The sequence below is a fragment of the Impatiens glandulifera genome, chromosome 5, assembly GCF_907164915.1.
Source record: "Impatiens glandulifera chromosome 5, dImpGla2.1, whole genome shotgun sequence".
NCBI classification, from domain to species: Eukaryota; Viridiplantae; Streptophyta; class Magnoliopsida; order Ericales; family Balsaminaceae; genus Impatiens; species Impatiens glandulifera.
This window is the reverse complement of record NC_061866.1, coordinates 3,391,591-3,409,087: the sequence shown is the minus strand read 5'-3', so window position 1 is coordinate 3,409,087 and position 17,497 is coordinate 3,391,591. Positions and strand designations below refer to the sequence as shown.

General features: G+C 27.8%; 2 protein-coding genes across 2 annotated transcripts; both read left to right on the top strand.

The window, feature by feature from the left end:
• The first annotated feature begins 2,806 nt into the window (after nt 1–2,806).
• LOC124937782 (pentatricopeptide repeat-containing protein At5g03800) lies at nt 2,807–5,661 on the top strand. Its single transcript, XM_047478102.1, has one exon. The coding sequence runs from the start codon at nt 2,846–2,848 to the stop codon at nt 5,573–5,575; it is 2,730 nt and encodes a 909-aa protein (XP_047334058.1). The 5' UTR covers nt 2,807–2,845; the 3' UTR covers nt 5,576–5,661.
• A 5,675-nt stretch (nt 5,662–11,336) lies between these two features.
• On the top strand, nt 11,337–13,885 carry LOC124937889 (probable glycosyltransferase At5g03795). Its single transcript, XM_047478222.1, has 4 exons — nt 11,337–11,633; nt 11,956–12,161; nt 12,243–12,588; nt 13,205–13,885. Exons 1-4 carry the CDS (start codon nt 11,337–11,339, stop codon nt 13,877–13,879), a joined length of 1,524 nt encoding a protein of 507 aa, XP_047334178.1. The 3' UTR covers nt 13,880–13,885.
• Nucleotides 13,886–17,497: the final 3,612 nt, after the last annotated feature.

Below are 17,497 nucleotides of genomic sequence, written 5' to 3'. Positions count from 1 at the left end.
ACGACCCAATCCGGGGGATGTCGAGGCTCATTAAAGTCTTGGCCTGATAGTGCGCTAATCTTCTTAGCCAAGGAGAGGCCCAGTTATCTACGTGGGCCCAGCGAATCTTCTAATCAAGGAAGAGATTGGAAGATAATCTAATTAAGGAAGGGATTGGAAGATATATTCTAATCAAGGAAAGGATTATAATATATATTCTAATTAAGGAAGAGATTACAAGAGATATTCTAAATTAGGTAGGGATATTCTTGCTATGGAAGGAATATTTTAAATTAGTGTAATTAAATTGTAATTAGACGTAATTCCTAATTTAATGCGTGTAAGTCCTATAAATACTCTGAAGGTATTCCATTGTAATTATCAAGCATTCTTTCAATATATATTCTTATTCTCAAGAGTTTTCTCTCTCTAAATTCTTTCTTGCGTTTGAGTTTTCTTGCATTGTGGTTAGAAAGGCTTTCTAAGCCAGAATCAGGGTCGATTTAGCTTAGTGCCACACGGGTCGAATTTTAGCCCGTGACAATGAGCTAATATATCTCTTAATATAATTGAAGTTTTGTTATAATTTACAAATTAATAAAATAGATGTTTTATCATTTAATTTTAACCATATATATATTATAACTATATATATTATAATTTGAACTATATAAATAGATGTTATATAGGAAATGCTTGATTTATTTTTAAATATTTGGTTAGTAATATTTTAATATGATTTGAACTGACACATCTAGTTTATAAAGTATTTTTTTATTTAAAAAGTTAGCACCACACATATTAAACCTCCGATCCAATTTAAAGAGTTTTAGTAAAATTGAATTCATAATATTTAATTATATATATAAATTTATTTGTGACTTTAGTTACTTTCAAATGCTTAAAAGTTAAAATAGTCTATGTAATGTTTTTAAATTAATGTAAGTTATTTAAATATTTTGAAATGAAAATTTTTTATTTCTGAAAATAGTCATTTTTTCTACTACATTTCCTTAATCCTATAGGCTATGTTTGGTACAAAGTATAAGACTGTATATATAGTATTATTGTATATACAGTAAATTATAATACTTGTTTGGTTAGTTTGAATTTATATATACAGTAATATTTAGGTATAAGTTATATTTTGAAGAGTAATGATAGGGGGAGCGAAAAAGTTGTAGCTAATGGGATAGCGAACTACGTGGAGTGATGATTAGACTTGATGACTTGGTATTTATTTATTTTTCTTTTTTATACTCATTAATAATTTTCTCTCTCTTCTCATTATTTACATTTTTTCTCTTTCCCTTAAATATGACGCATTCAATAAAAAATTCAATTTTTATTATTAAAAAATACTTAATAATTTATTTCTTTAAATTTTTATTATTATAAATATATTTTTTTTAAATTATTGTACACGCCACCCTAAACGCATTTTAATTATGTATCTTTTTAAATAATTTGTTTCATTTTATTTATTAAAAAAATAAATTTTATTTTTCAATAATAAAAAAGTATTCAAATTAAAATAAATAATAATTAATTATGTTAATTAAAATTTATATATAAGAGAATAAAAAAAATATTTTTTAATTCAGTTAATTAATTCTATCATCTATTAATTTAATAATATATATTAATAATAATAAAACAAAAAATTATTAATCGTTTTACTCAACATATTGATTCTCTTTTTTAAAACTCTTAATTGTTATTTTTCTCTTTTCTTTCCTTAAAAATCTCCTTCTCTTAATTTCCATTCATCTTCTGAAATTTACTAGAAACTCAATCAATAATAACTATTGTAGCTCAATCAACTACAACAACATTTAACTAGTCCACCATGTTATTATTCTTCTAATTAATTATTATTTATTTTAATTTGAGTATTTATATTATTGAAAATAAATTTTATTTCTTTAATAAATAAAAGAAAATAAATTATTAAAAGAAATAAATAATTAAAATGCAGTTTATAGTGGGAGAAATAATTAAAATACGGTTTATAGGTTTACAGTTGACATGTAGAATAATTTAAAAAAATATATATTTATAATAATAAAAAATTAAAGAGATAAATTATTAAGTGTTTTTTAATAATAAAAATTGATTTTTTTATTAAATGCAAATAAAAGTAACTAGAAGAGAGAGAAAATTATTAATAAATATAAAAAAGAAAAATAAATAAATACCGAGTCATCAAGTCTAATCAGCACTCCACGTCGTTCGCTGTCCCATTCGTTACAAATCTTTCGCTCCCCCTATCATTACTCATACCTTGAAATAGGTATAATATAGTACCTATTATACCTTGAAATAGATATAATAAAGTACCTATTCAAACCAGTTACAAGAAGGTATTAAAATTTTAATTTATTTTTAATATTTTTTAATCCTATTTTTTTTAATATTAATATTAATTTATTTTATTAATTTTTCATTAAAGTTTAATTATTAAGCTTTTATTATTTTTAATTTAATTTTATATTATATTTTTAAATAAACTTATTTTATCAATTTTAATATTTTTTTTAAATAAACTTATTTTTATCAATTTTAATATTTAAATTTTTTAATAATTTTTAATTTTATTTATTTTTTTAAAAAAAGATTAAACCCTAAACCCATCACGTCGAGACTCTTTTCTACCCGTAAGTAAATACCGAACCTAATTATTAACTAATATCGTAATAAAAAACATTCCTACATGTTAATTGATTTTTTTAGTTTTGTAAGAAAAATTATATCAAAAAATGGACTTCAATTAAATTTAATTCATAATATCATATGTTATATAACCGTTCTGAATAGGTCTAAGAAAAGGTACTTAATCGGATATGGTTGCCGCCTTCTTCCTTCTATGGCTGCCATTGTTTCTCAGCAAGCCACCGCAATCGCAATCGTCCAGGCGCCGTCTTCTTCAACCTTTTCTCAATCTTTTTCATCTCCTCGTTATCTATTCCTGCAATCATCTCTCAGGCGATCTTCAAAACAACAGTTTCCTCTCTGTTTCTATAACTCCGAACTCACCATTTCCTCAGTTTCCTCTCCCGTCCCATTGATCCCTAATCTCCAACTTTCTAACCCTAATTTCCCACTTCCTTCCTTCGTTCCCAATAACCTTCGCAACAAATATGAATCGGAGAGTATTATCCGCGACTACATCGATTTGCTTCGTCTTTCTGTTCGTCACAGAGATATCAAGCTTACAAAAGTGGTTCACTCATCAATTCTCAAACTTCAAGAGGATACATATCTCTGCAACGCTCTCATTTCGGCTTACCTGAAGTTTGGCTTGATAAATCATGCGTTTAAAGTCTTTTACATGCTTTCTTCTCCGGATGTGGTGTCGTATACCACGCTGATTTCAGGGTTTGCGAAGTGTAATCGCGAAATTGAAGCCTTGAAGCTGTTCTTTAGGATGAGGAATTCAGGTATTTCGCCTAATGAATTTAGTTTTGTGGCAATACTTACTGCTTGCGTCCGTTTAATGGATTTGGAATTGGGTTTTCAAGTTCATTCATTAGCAATCAAAATGGGTTATTTGGGCAGTACTTTCGTTTCTAATGCTCTAATGGGACTGTATAGTAAATGTGATTGTTTAGACTTGGTATACCAACTGTTCGATGAAATGCCTCAAAGAGATGTTGCATCATGGAACACTGTTATAGCTGGTGCAGTAAAAGAAAAGAGGATTGAGAAAGCATTTCAATTGTTCAGATCTATGCACATAACTCATTTTTTAGAAGTTGACCATTTCACAATCTCGACCCTACTGTCTGCCTCTGGTGATGGTTTGGCAATCACCAAAGGCCGTGAAATCCATGCTCATGCAATCAAAGTCGGGTTAGAGACTAACTTGAGCGTAAACAACGCACTTATCGGTTACTATATAAAACATGGTAAAGTAGATCAAGTTGAGGCATTATTTGAAAAGATGATTGTGAAAGACACGATTACATGGACAGAAATGATTGTCTTGTACATGGATATTGGACGTGTTGAGTTAGCTATGAATATCTTTCGTAGTATGCCAGAAAAGAATTGTATATCGTATAATGCTTTATTGGCAGGGCTTTGTCGAAACGAAAAAGGATCAACAGCTTTGGATTTGTTCTGCAGAATGGTTCGTGAAGGAATTGAGTTATCTGAATTCACCTTGACTAGTGCTATCAGTGCTTGTGGTTCGTTTGGTGACTTGAAGATAAGCCAACAGGTTCACGCATTTGTCATCAAGTTTGGGATTAAATCAAATGACTTATTAGAGGCGGCATTGATTGAAATGTGCGCCCGATGTGGACGGTTGGATGATGCAGAGATAATGTTTCAGGACCGTCCTATCGACGATGGAAATCCTGTAATATGGACATCCATGATATCTTCTTATGCTCAAAACGGACGAGCTGAAGATGCCATTTCTCTTTTCTTAGAAGGGCTTCTCGAAAATGGTTTCATTATCGATAATGTCTTGTTAACTACTATACTAGGGTTATGTGGAACTTTAGGATTTCAGTTTATGGGAGAACAACTCCATTGCCTAGCTTGTAAATCAGGTTTGATATCTGATATTGGAGTTGGAAACGCTTTAACGAGTATGTATTTCAAATCATGGAGTCCCGAAAACGCAATTAATATCTTCAATTCTATGGCCATCCGCGATCTAGTTTCGTGGAATTGTATGTTGGCCGGTTATCTTCTTCACAGACGGGGCGACGAGATATTGAGCATTTGGTCGAGAATGGAAAGGGAAGGTATAAAACCGGACTATATTACGTTTCTTTGTGTAATATCGGCTTATAGATATACGGAAGCTAGTTTAATCGATCAATGTCGTAAACTATTCTTGTCGATGAGAAGTTCATACGGGATTGAGCCTACTTCCAATCATTACGCCTCCATGGTATCGGTTTTGGGTAGCCGCGGTCTGCTTGTGGAAGCGATGGAATTAATTACGAAAATGCCATTCAAGGCAGATGTTTTGGTCTGGCGATCTTTGCTCGACGCCTGCAGAATCCATTCGGATATTACAATTGGAGAATATGCAGCGAAACAAATACTTTCGATGGAACCGAAAGACGTCTCAACTTACGTGCTCGTTTCGAACTTATATTCTTCGTCTGCGAGATGGAAGTGTGCTGAATCGGTTAGGGATGAGATGATTATGAAGGGTTTTTGTAAACTACCTGTTAGAAGTTGGGTTGTGAACGAAAACGCAGTCGAATCGTTTTACGCGAGAGATCAAACGCATCCTAGATCGAAAGATGTTTGGGCGGGATTGGAGATACTTATATTAGAATGTTTGAAAGTTGGATATGTGGCGGATACTAGATTTGTACTACATGAAGTGGGTGAGCGTCAAAAGAAGGATTTTTTGTTTTACCATAGCGCGAAACTTGCTACTTCTTATGGGCTTCTTACGACGAAACGTGGGAAACCTGTTCGGGTGGTTAAGAATGTTGTTCTTTGCGGGGATTGTCATACGTTTATGAAATATGTTTCGGTTGTTACTAGGAAGGAGATACATTTTAGGGATGCTTCGGGTTTTCATTGTTTTAGAGATGGTTTATGTTCTTGTAAAGATTATTGGTAAAGATTAATAGCTAGGGTATTATAGTTTAGTTGGTATAGAATGTAAACTATTGTAAGTTATTTGTTAAATAGAATTTTGTTTAAAAGAACATAGGTTTCGAGTTGAATTCAAATAAGTGATGATGGATTTTGGGTCTTTATAACATTTTCAAATAAAAATTATATAAAAAAAAGTGTACATTCAATATCCTTTGATTGATTAAGAAGATTTCATTTTATCTTTTATCCAATTGCCGTCCAAGGCCCGGCGGTAGCGCATATTCCAACGCTCTATCTAAATTATTTTTCATCATTTCCTAATTATTTACAATAATATATTATTATGCAATTGTGACAATTTTGAGAATTGTGTTTTATTTATCATTTAATTTGTTATTCTTCTTATTTGTTTTTATTAAATGACAATGGATCTCTCCTTTTTTTTTTTTTATTATTTATTTTCTTCACCTCTTTTAAAGTTTTTGGATTAACTATTTACACATTTTCGATTAATATTAATCTGTGTCTGTCTATCATCATCACAACCATGATTACGTTTTAAAATTGTTAAATTAAAAAATTATACTAATTTTGTGTGATTAAATTAGGAAAGAGACTTACCTAAGACAAAAAAAAAATGGCTCAATTTACACTAACAATAATCTCGATAGAAGTGTGACGAAATTAATGTAGGATTGTGCTAACATTTTCCCAAAATAAATCATAATTTTGAAAAGAATATTCGGTAATAAGATTAGTCTCGTCAATATTAATTAGAAGCTTAATATTTATAACTCTAAACATGAATGGGATATCTGTTTTATTATGTTGGTTGTTTTGTATCATGAATTTATTCATTTGAGGATTTTAGAGTTATATAACTCTTGATTGTTTCGTATCTACATTATGGTTTTAATTTGTTCAATGGGTTATTAATATTTTATAAAGTTAGATTGTTAAAATTAAATAAATGAATCTGAAAACATATTCTGACAATTGAATCCTTATTTGAAAATTAAAGAAGTCATAATAATGTATTTTCCACCATCCAAACAAAATGAATGAAATGTTAATCAAGCTTATTAATGCACATTTCATCACAATTTAAGGTAATAGACTAATAGTATTCTAATCAACTAAATTATTTTCTAACATATTATGACCTATTAGAATATTTCAACACCTTTTTGCAAATACAAAATATTACATGTGATAAAGGCGTATCTTCTATTATTCTTAATCGAATTCAAGTCTTAAAGTATTAAGACCTAGTGCCGCCCCTAAGAATTAAGCTCCTTCAGCGTAACCGAGAAAAACGTGATAAAAATTGGTTTGTCCTAATTTTAGTTTAAAAAAAATTATTTTAGTGATATTTGAATTTATCATCAAATAAAAATTCTTATTTTTCATCATAAATCATTTACTATAACCTTTAATTTCTATGTTAACAAACAATAAATTTAACTAAATATTTTATTTATTTTATAAAAAAAATGGACTAGCCTAAATAATATGTACTATATATCTAATATAACTTATTGGCTTTTTCGGATTGAGATATTTTTTTTAAATCTAGGAAAGAAAAAATAATGATGATTGATGATTTTAAGGAGGTGATAATTATTTTTCGTAAAAAGATTTAAAATGTATTAATATATATATATATAAATATAATAATTTAAAATAAAAAGTATTTTAGTATTTTTGTTGATGAAATTAGTAATTAGATTGTTGAGAAATGATTGACCTCTGGTCGCCGAACTGAACCTGTAAGTCGAGCTCAATTGCATCGACCCTCAATTTGGACTCTGTCTACTTCCCGAGCGGAAGAACGACACATCTTCTATTCATATAATCGACTTTAAGAGTTTTCAAACTGGGAGGTTTACCGAATAATTTATTGAAAATGAATTAACATTCATGTTATTATTTGACAAATTATTGGCAAAAACAAAATAGATAAAATTTTAAAAATTATATTGAAAACCAAGCTTCATCCAAGATGCAATTTCTCAAAGAAATTAGAAATATGTAGAAAGCTCTTTTTATACTATTTAAATAATAAAACCTTAATAATAATGGTTGCGAAAAAGGAAATTGATTTGGAAAGAATGTCAATTTTATTTATAAAGTTGGATGAAGGTGTCAAATTTATTTATTAACTTGTAAAATTTTAATTATGTATACAAACTTGTTAAAAAGTGTCAAATTTATTGAACTTAACAGAAATCGTTAACGGTGTTAAAATTCTTTCCAACTGTTCCTGCCATATCATATCACGTTATTATATAAATATATTAACTTTATAATCAAATCATTGTTTTCAAACGGACCTTATATCTTTAAATAGAAATAAAAATAGAAAAATGATAGAGAGCGCGATTTGAGACAGCGACTGGGAGCGCGATGCCTACGTGGTGTGCCTACGTGGGTTGACAGGTAGAATATTCTCTCTCCTTTTATTAATTATTTTCTCTCTCCTATTATTAATAATTAGTTACTGGAGAGAAAATAATTAATCGTGAAAATAGAAATATTAGATAAACATTTATTTATAAGTAATAAAACTAAAAAAATATTAATAAGTCAATATAAAAAAAAATAATAAAAAAAAGAAAAAAGAGGCATAAAAAATATTTGATAAATAAAGAAATTGAAAAGTCATAAAAATAAAATAAAAATAAAAGAGATAAATTATAATTCAACTAATCATTGATATTAATTAGGGTTTAGGGTTTAGAATTTAGTATTTAGGTTTTAGAGTTTAGGATTTGGAGTTTAGGGTTTAAGGTTTAGGGTTTAGAATTTATTTAAACATATTATTAAAATATTTAATGTGAGAATTTGTTGTAAATTATTGATTTATTTTAACCGTTAAACGAGAGATAGTAAATATCAAATAAATGAGTAAAATAATAATCGTAATATGGATAAATGAGATAAATTAATTTGTAGAGATAGAGAGAAAAATTATTTAATAAAAGAAGAGAGAAATTAATTAATAAGAAGAGAGATAAAATAATTAATAAAAAGAGAATATTCTACCTGTCAACCCACGTAGCACACCACGTAGGCATCGCGCTCCCAGTCGCTGTCTCAGAGTCGCGCTCTCTATCATTCCTCATAAAAATAATATCTATGTAATTCTTTTCTCATCTTCGCCTTCCTTACCAAACTGTTCCACCTCTCTTCTATTTCATTCAATCTATCCACATAAAGATCCTTATAATATTTTTAGTACTGATCTACAGCCTCTCCCATTTCATTTAACAAATATTCTTCTAATACATTTTTCACCATTCTCATCCCACTTGTCACCTAGACTCCATCTACGTAGAGAGAGAAAACTCTCTGGTTCGGATTAAAGAAAGAAGATTGCTTGACTGAAGAACAAAAAGAAATAATACAAATTGAATCATTCAGTTAGTTCATTCTCACTAAACCCATTTTCATTCTTCAAACACCCATTAATCCATTAATGAAGAGATTGAAAAGCTATTATCTTCATCTCAAGCATCCACAAACGATGGTACGAAAATGGATCTTCCCAATATCAATAGCATCAATACTCTCTCTTTCTACTCTTTCTCACAACCCTAACTTCCCCAAACGGTACGCCACTTCTTCCAATCTATTGTTCATCACTTTCCTCTTCCGTTTTCTTCAAATCGAAGCTACGTTCAATTCCAATTTCATCGCTTCCTCCGCCGCCGAGAATTGCATACGTGATGAGAAAATGTTGAAACGAACGCTGTTAAATTAAATGAGTGAGAGAGGTTGTAGATCAGTACTCAAAATATTAGAAGGATCTTTATGCAGATAGATTTAGATTGAATGTAATGGAAGAGGGGTGAAACCTGTTTGGTGAGGTAGGAAGAAGATGAGAAGAAGAATTACATAGATATTATTTTTATTTTTATTTAAAGATATAAGGTCTGTTTGAAAAAATGATTTGATTATAAAGTTAATATATTTATATAATGACGTGAATATGACATGGCAGGAACATGTGGAAATTTTTTTAACACCGTTAATGATTTCTGTTAAATTCAATAAATTTAACACTTTTTGACAAATTTATATACATAAATAAAATTTTACAAGTTAATAAACAAATTTGACACCTTAATCCAACTTTATAAATAAAATTGACATTCTTCCCAAATTGATTTGCTTCTTCACATTAATTACACACGCGTCTCATTTTGTTTTTTCATCTTGTGTAGTCTTCATTTTACTTTTAATAATTTTAAATATTCATATTATTTAAATCATCATTTATGATTAGTTTGTTAAGTTCTTAAATTACATAGAATTAATTAAGAAATTACTACCTAAAATAACTTAAGTTATTTCTAGACCTCAAAATTCATTTTTCTACAAATTTGCAACTTCTACTCGATCTATGAACTATTATAAAGATAATAAATTTTAAATTAGAGTATATTAATTATTTAAATTTTATTATATTATTATGTAATATAATATATTATATTGTCAAATGATTAACGCGTTTTAAGAAGAAATTAATATTATAAAACATACTTTGCACTTTGTAGCTTGCTTTTTTTTTTAACAATAATGAATTTTGATAAAATTAAATTAATAAAAAAAATGATAAAAAAATTTATTTAATTTATAAAAAAATATGTATATATAAATATATTTTAATTAAGATAAAATTAAAAAAAAATACATCTGCTTCAACTTTAACTTGAAAACAATATTAAAATATATACAAATATGTCTCTTTAATTTTATATGTATTCAAAAATTAAGTTATAAATTAAATATAAACAGAATAAAAATTTACTAAAACTATAATATTTAAAAAATAATAAAAAATAAAAAATAAATATTTGATTTTGTAAATTTAATTAAATATTTTATAATAGATATGAATCAAATCTATAATCTAGATAGGAAAGTGATTGAGAGATAATGATTTTATGGTTTTATTTATTATAAAATATTATGTATTTTAATTAAATATAATGAAGAATTGAGATTGAATTAGAGAGCTGAGATGGAGGAGAATCATTTAATTTAATTATTATAAAATTAACTTAAATATTTAACATATATTTAAATTTTACATTTCATATAAATATATAAATAATTTACTTACATTGATTAAAGAGTAAATTTCATCTTCCAACTATAATATAAAATTATCACCACTATTTTAATCAAAAATAACAGTACTGAATGTCATTAATGCTATAGAGATTTTTTTTTTCTAAAATCTGCTTCCAATTTATTGACCAAATAGTCAAATTTCTCAATCAAATATTTATTTAATTCAAAATTTTATTTATAAAGTGATATCACAATTAATTCTCGATTTTTTTTTTATTATTAATTTTATGGGTCTGGATGGTATTGATTGCAAATGTAATAAATTTGTCAAGGTTAAAATTGTCATTTATTTTTTAAAATTAGAGCAGAAAATTACCCAATAAGGGTTTAGCATTGAATATAGTCTGTCAAAAAGTAAGGGTAGATAAGGAAATTATTTATAAATTACTGACTTTAAGGAATGGCATAAAGGTAAATAATGTATGTGTTTTCCTTACTTTAATAGTTTGCATGAAGAGCTCAAAAACAGAGGAAACAGAGCTGGACGCTTGGCAATGGTGGAGCAATAACTCACCATTTCTTCTTCATCTTCTTCAAATTTACTCACTCTCTCTCTATAAAGTTCATCATTAGGTTAAGAAATTAAGATACAGAGTTGGGAAAAGAGAGAAAAGAAAACGGGTTTGGATCGAGATTGGAAGATGATGGATGATGAAACTGAAAAGCTTCGTTCATCAGAATCATCTTTCAAGCTTTTAGTATTCATTGTTCCTTTGATTCTTCTTTCTGGGTTTGTGGGTTTTGTGGGTTCACGGAATAATTGGGTTTTCAATGTAAATTTGTATTATCCATGGATATGGAGCTCTGTTCCTTCTCCTTCTCAAGTTTCCTCATTTTCTTTACAAACTTTACCAAATGATACAGATTTGATTCCAGTTCTTGCCAATGGAACTTCCCCTCCGGCGCCACTTTCTGTTCAATTCTTCGGAGCACCACCTTCGGTAAGATAAACTGATTGAGTGAGTTTGCGGGATACATGCATAACTCTGGTATTCGTTGCGAGTTGCAAAACCGCGATTTAAAAGTTATCCATATGTAGATAGACTTGTTAAGATTTGTGTTTATCTTCTTAGTATAAAAGCTACTTGAGATTGACAATTATTTTAATTTATGAGAACTTTTATTTATTTGTATTCAATATTTTTAAGTTATGATTAAGTTATCATTACTTTTGTACATTTTTAAGGAATTTCACATTATAATAGTTTTATCTATTGAAATAAATATTGAAGATTAAGATGGTATTATGAATTGAATTAATAGGCTATCTCGGTGACGAATATGAAAAATGTAAGCACCTCAAGCGTGATTTCAAAATTAAGAAGAGGCGACGCATTGGAGAGGATTGAAGCCGGTCTTGCATCAGCTCGAGCAGCAATTATGAAGGCTAAGGAGAGTAACGAGGTGGTTCAAGATTCAGACTTTATTTCCAATGGTCCTATGTATTGGAATGTCAATGCCTTTCTAAGGTATTTTTTTTGAAATGGGTAAAATTATTTCATTGATTTATATGTTACAATATTTTAGGCCCTGTGGTTAATTAATTTTAGGAGTTACCAAGAAATGGAGAAACAATTAAAGGTGTTTGTATATGAAGAAGGAGAACAACCAATATTTCACAATGGTCCTTGTGGAAGCATATATGCCATGGAAGGTAATTTCATCAACAACATGGAAGTTAGCAAGTTTAGGACAAGAAATCCGAATAAAGCTCAAATCTTTTTCCTACCAATTAGCATTACTTCGATTGTTCACTTCGTTTATGAGTCCGATTCGCACGATTGGGCTCCCTTGAAACGGTTAGTCAACGACTACGTTGGTTTCATAGCCGACAAGCATCAACATTGGAATCGTAGCTTGGGAACTGACCATTTCATGCTTTCTTGCCATGATTGGGTAAATATTTCATTATCACCAATTTTGTTGTATATGATTTGTTCACTCTTATTTGGATAAACTAGTAGATTATTTATTGAAAGTTGAAAAGCAAACATATTAAAAATTTAGTTATTAGTTAAGAAAAAAGACATTATATTTCACCCAAAGGTAATTTAAATTAAAATAGTTTAATTGAATTAAGGTGTCAAGGTTACTAGGATAGTCATTGTTTCTTTATAAGAATAAACTTTTATTTTCAATTTGGTAGGTGATTCTTTTTCATGAAATTTCAATAAAATATAAGTTATTTGATATTAAATTTAAATATCTTAGATAAAACATGGCCTTAGATTTATTTTTTTTTTATCTTATGAGACTCAAATTATTTAGTTCAGATTTGTCTAACAAAGATAAAAATAAAATAGATTTTTGATTATTCAGAATTTTATCAAATTATTGTAAAAATACAGGGTTTAGTTGAGTATGCATAATTAGGAATTTAGATCAAAATATGAAATAATAACGGTCCTACATTTTTTCGATGAATTACTTAGCTCTTTCAAGTTACTTGGTCTCCGTAAAATAAAAATAAAAAATTCATTCTAAAGGCTTAAATAGTTTTATTTGTTTATAGGGGCCCGAGCTTTCAAAATCGTACCCGGGTTTATTCGAGAATTCAATCCGAGCACTATGCAATGCCAACAAATCAGAAGGGTTCAATCCTACAAAGGACGTTTCTATTCCGGAGATCAATCTTCCAAATGGTAAAATCGATCGTTTGCTCGGTGGCCCGTCTCCATCGAAACGTTCAATCCTAATTTTCTTTGCAGGAGGTGTACATGGTCCAGTTAGGCCGATACTACTAGAGCATTGGGAGAACAAAGATCCCGATGTGCAAATTCATCGTTACCTCCCAAAAGGCGTTTCTTATCAAGATATGTTAAGGAAGAGCAAATATTGTATATGTGCTAGTGGTTACGAGGTAGCAAGTCCAAGGATGGTAGAGGCACTTTACACCGGTTGTGTACCCGTTATTATTAAAGACCATTATGTGGCGCCATTCAGCGACGTTCTAAATTGGAAAGCATTCTCAATTGAGATTCAAACCAAAGACATAACGAATTTGAAGAACATTTTGATGGATATTCCTCAAAAAGAATACATAAGGATGCAAAATAGGGGAGTTCAAGTGAGAAGACATTTCGTGGTAAATGTGCCTCCAAAGAGATTCGACGTATTTCACATGACACTTCACTCGATTTGGCTTCGAAGATTAAACATGCGAGTTCACAACACAACTGAATTGTGACATTAGTTATTCAACACAATTGTTGTGTGTTTTGAAAGAAAATAGTATAAAAAAGAAAGATTTTTTTGTTGATTAATTAATGCATTGTTGTTGTTTTATTATTTGACTCTAATATTTGATTAATGTTTTTATAGGACATATTAAGACAGTTGAAATCTCAATTGAACACTTATAATTTTAAGATTTTACAATCTTAGTAGAGTCTATCCATTTTTATTGTAAGCAAATACTTATTTATAAATTATTTTTATTTATACTATTTTACATCAATTATATTTAAGTATTCAAACAAAAATATTACATACATATTCAAATGAATGAACTCAATGCAGTTTTTATTTATTTGAGTATTTATTTGTTTATTGTCATTTTTTTTAATTATATATATATATATATATATATATATATATATATATATATATATATATATATATATATATATATATATATATATATATATATATATATATATATATATATATATATATATATATATATATATATATATATTTTTCATCTATAGAAGTTAATGATTTTAGACAGCTTACTTAATTAGTTTGTACTTTAGCGGTCATTAATTAATCACGGATTCTGATGATGAGCTTAACTATATAATAATAATAATATTATTAATATTAATATTAGTAACATTCCGTTCACGTTACGAAGTTCAGTTACCCATGCACGAAGGTTCTTTGCTTAGCTTTTACAGTCAAGCTTTCGATCCAATTTTCTCATTTTTGTGGAATGATTAATTTATATGTATAATTACATTTGCATTTTGGAATATAAATTTTGGAAAAAGTGCCAAAAATAAATTTGATAAGAAAATCATTACATTACAATCTGAGTTTAATTGATTTTATTTATGATATTTTATCATTAATTAATTTATGTCACAATTAAATAAAATAAAAAATGAGATTTATCAAGATTTTGTAAAAACTTAGGTATAAAAAGTTGGCATTGTACAATAAAAAAATATTAACAAAAGGAATTGGATTGAATATTATTATTGAGGAAATATTTTGCATCAATTAAGAATAGCTTATATATTTATATAATTAATTTTGACTACTTATTAACTTATTTTGTAATGTTTTATTATTATTATTCATCATACTGGACTACAAGAATTTGAATGAATGAGTTTGGGTTTTATCCTTAAAAATGAACTTATTATAATTCATGAAATATTTGAAAGAATTAAGATTTGATCAAAAGAAAAGGTTAATTTAAGATTGTAGTCTAAAATCTCATAGAGCTGCTGCTATATGTTTTATTTAATGGAGTGTACTTATGAATAAAGTAATTTGTTTACAGAAAATTTTGTTATAACTCAATTAAATTAAAAGTATCTGAATATTCTCGAAAAGACAATTTCATGCCAATAGCTAGATAACACAAATCAATTCAATAAAATATATATACTCATCCAAATTGATTTTCAAACAAACTCATTAAATGTCTCAATATCATGCTTATTAAGTTTGTTTACAATATTTTTGAAATATTTGAATTAGGGGATAGCCCTATTAAGAATTTTTTAATAAAAAATGATATTAGAAATATGGAAAAAAACCTGGATAGAAAATATTTTGATTGTAAAATTTACAATTTTTGTCTTAGAAAGACAATCAATATTTTAACTTGGATCAAGATTGATATAAAAAGTAATCAAAATACTCAAACCGAGCCTAAAAATAATCAAATAATTAAAACTTTCTTTTATTTTTCAATTTTTTTATAGGAAAATTTAATGTTTATGCTAAGAGAAGAACAAAGTAATTAATAGACTAGTTTTCAAAGATGTATTTAATAATTCAAATATGAAACAAGGGAACAAATTAATGAAGAACATATAGTAATTAAACTTGTAGTAAAAATCTTTCATAATTATTCATCATTTCGTTTTCAGAATTAACTTAATATCACTGTTTACTTTTCTTTTTCTGAAAAACTCATTTTCTCTTGATTGAAAATTTTGTTTCATACAAGAAATCATTGATTCCTTAATCTTGCATTCGATTAAAACCTAATTGCCTCAACATTTTGTATGATGGTTCAAGGAATACGTCTAGTTATACTCTTAGAGAGTTGAACTTCACTCGGTTTTTGGTTATAGATTATAGAAGCAAAACTTGAACTTAAACGGTGTCATTGAGCGACATAACAAGTAGTTGACCTAATTTATTTATAAATACAACAAATTAAAAGTGTCTAGTTAAGATTATATTCAAAGCTTACCCAAAGACTTTGAAGAGCTATATATCTAGTTAAAGAAGCAACTCTATCATAGTTGGTTCAATGTGTACTTTTATCATTTCTTTAATGTGTTAACATTTTTGTTAATGGAAGAAGACGTTGAACTTGGATTGATTGTTAATTAATTTGTAAAAGAACTAATTAATTAACTAATTATATATGAATGAAATTAAGCAATGATCTGTATACTCCAAATAAAAAAATTAATTAAAAGAGAAATTCAACTGATCATCCCATAATTAAACATAGATCAATTAAGAACGAGAAAGAAAAAGAAAGAGAGAGATCATATCCAAAAATGTTGCTCCTATTCTTCATAGTGTTCATGTTAACTAGCACTAGCAGCACTAGTTTTGATGTTGAGACAAATCTGCCCCCATCCCAAAAGCATGAACAAATCCACTCTAACTCACTTTTCAGTCATCAGACAAGGGTAATTCAGTCAAAGCGTTCCGTTCTTGAGGTAATTTATTTCTTTTAATTTGCTGATTTTAACCAATTCTTATTTTTTAATTTGATTAGTTATAATTATTATTGATTTGAATGAGACTCGTTTAGTATAACTAATACTTTTTTTATAAAAGTTTACGATTATAAGGTTTTTTACGATTTTTTACTTTTAATGCATATAATGTACATTTTTCTTTGTGATAAGGCCGGTTTTGGACAATTCTTACTATCACCGCCATATATGTGTTAATGGTAGTATTTATTAATTAAGTTGTTCTATTATACTATTAGATCTTATAACATATTTAGGGTAGCTTAGTTTATAAAATTATGTGTCTAGGAAATTAAATATTACAAATTTGATACATATTTACAAGTCTTGGAGGTCATGAGACTCATGACTAATGAGTCATTATTGTGGATGTTCGTTTTTATTCTACCTTTGTCTAACCTTACTAAACTGAAAGTCGAGATACAAAATAGATTAGTTTAAAAATATTCAAATTTTCCTCCAAATAAGTCATTTTATATATTTTGCTGTTGGTCTTAACTACATATTATACAACAAATCAACAATGAAAATGAATTTGGAACACTATGATAAAATATCTTCAATTTAATCTAATAAAATAATATAATCCTATTTAGAACCTATAATTCCTTATGTTTCTTTTTATTTATATGTTTTTATTATAAAAAAAAAATCAGAGATTGAAGAAGAAATCGCGAACTCCCCTACAAAGAATCGAAGGCGGTTTATCACGAGCCCAACGTGCAATAAAGGAAGCCGGTTCCGGGGATAAGAAAATACTTGACGATCCTGATTATGTCCCCAACGGTCCAATTTATTTGAATCCTCGTACCTTTCATAGGTAATTAAACTACATGGTTACTATGGTATTA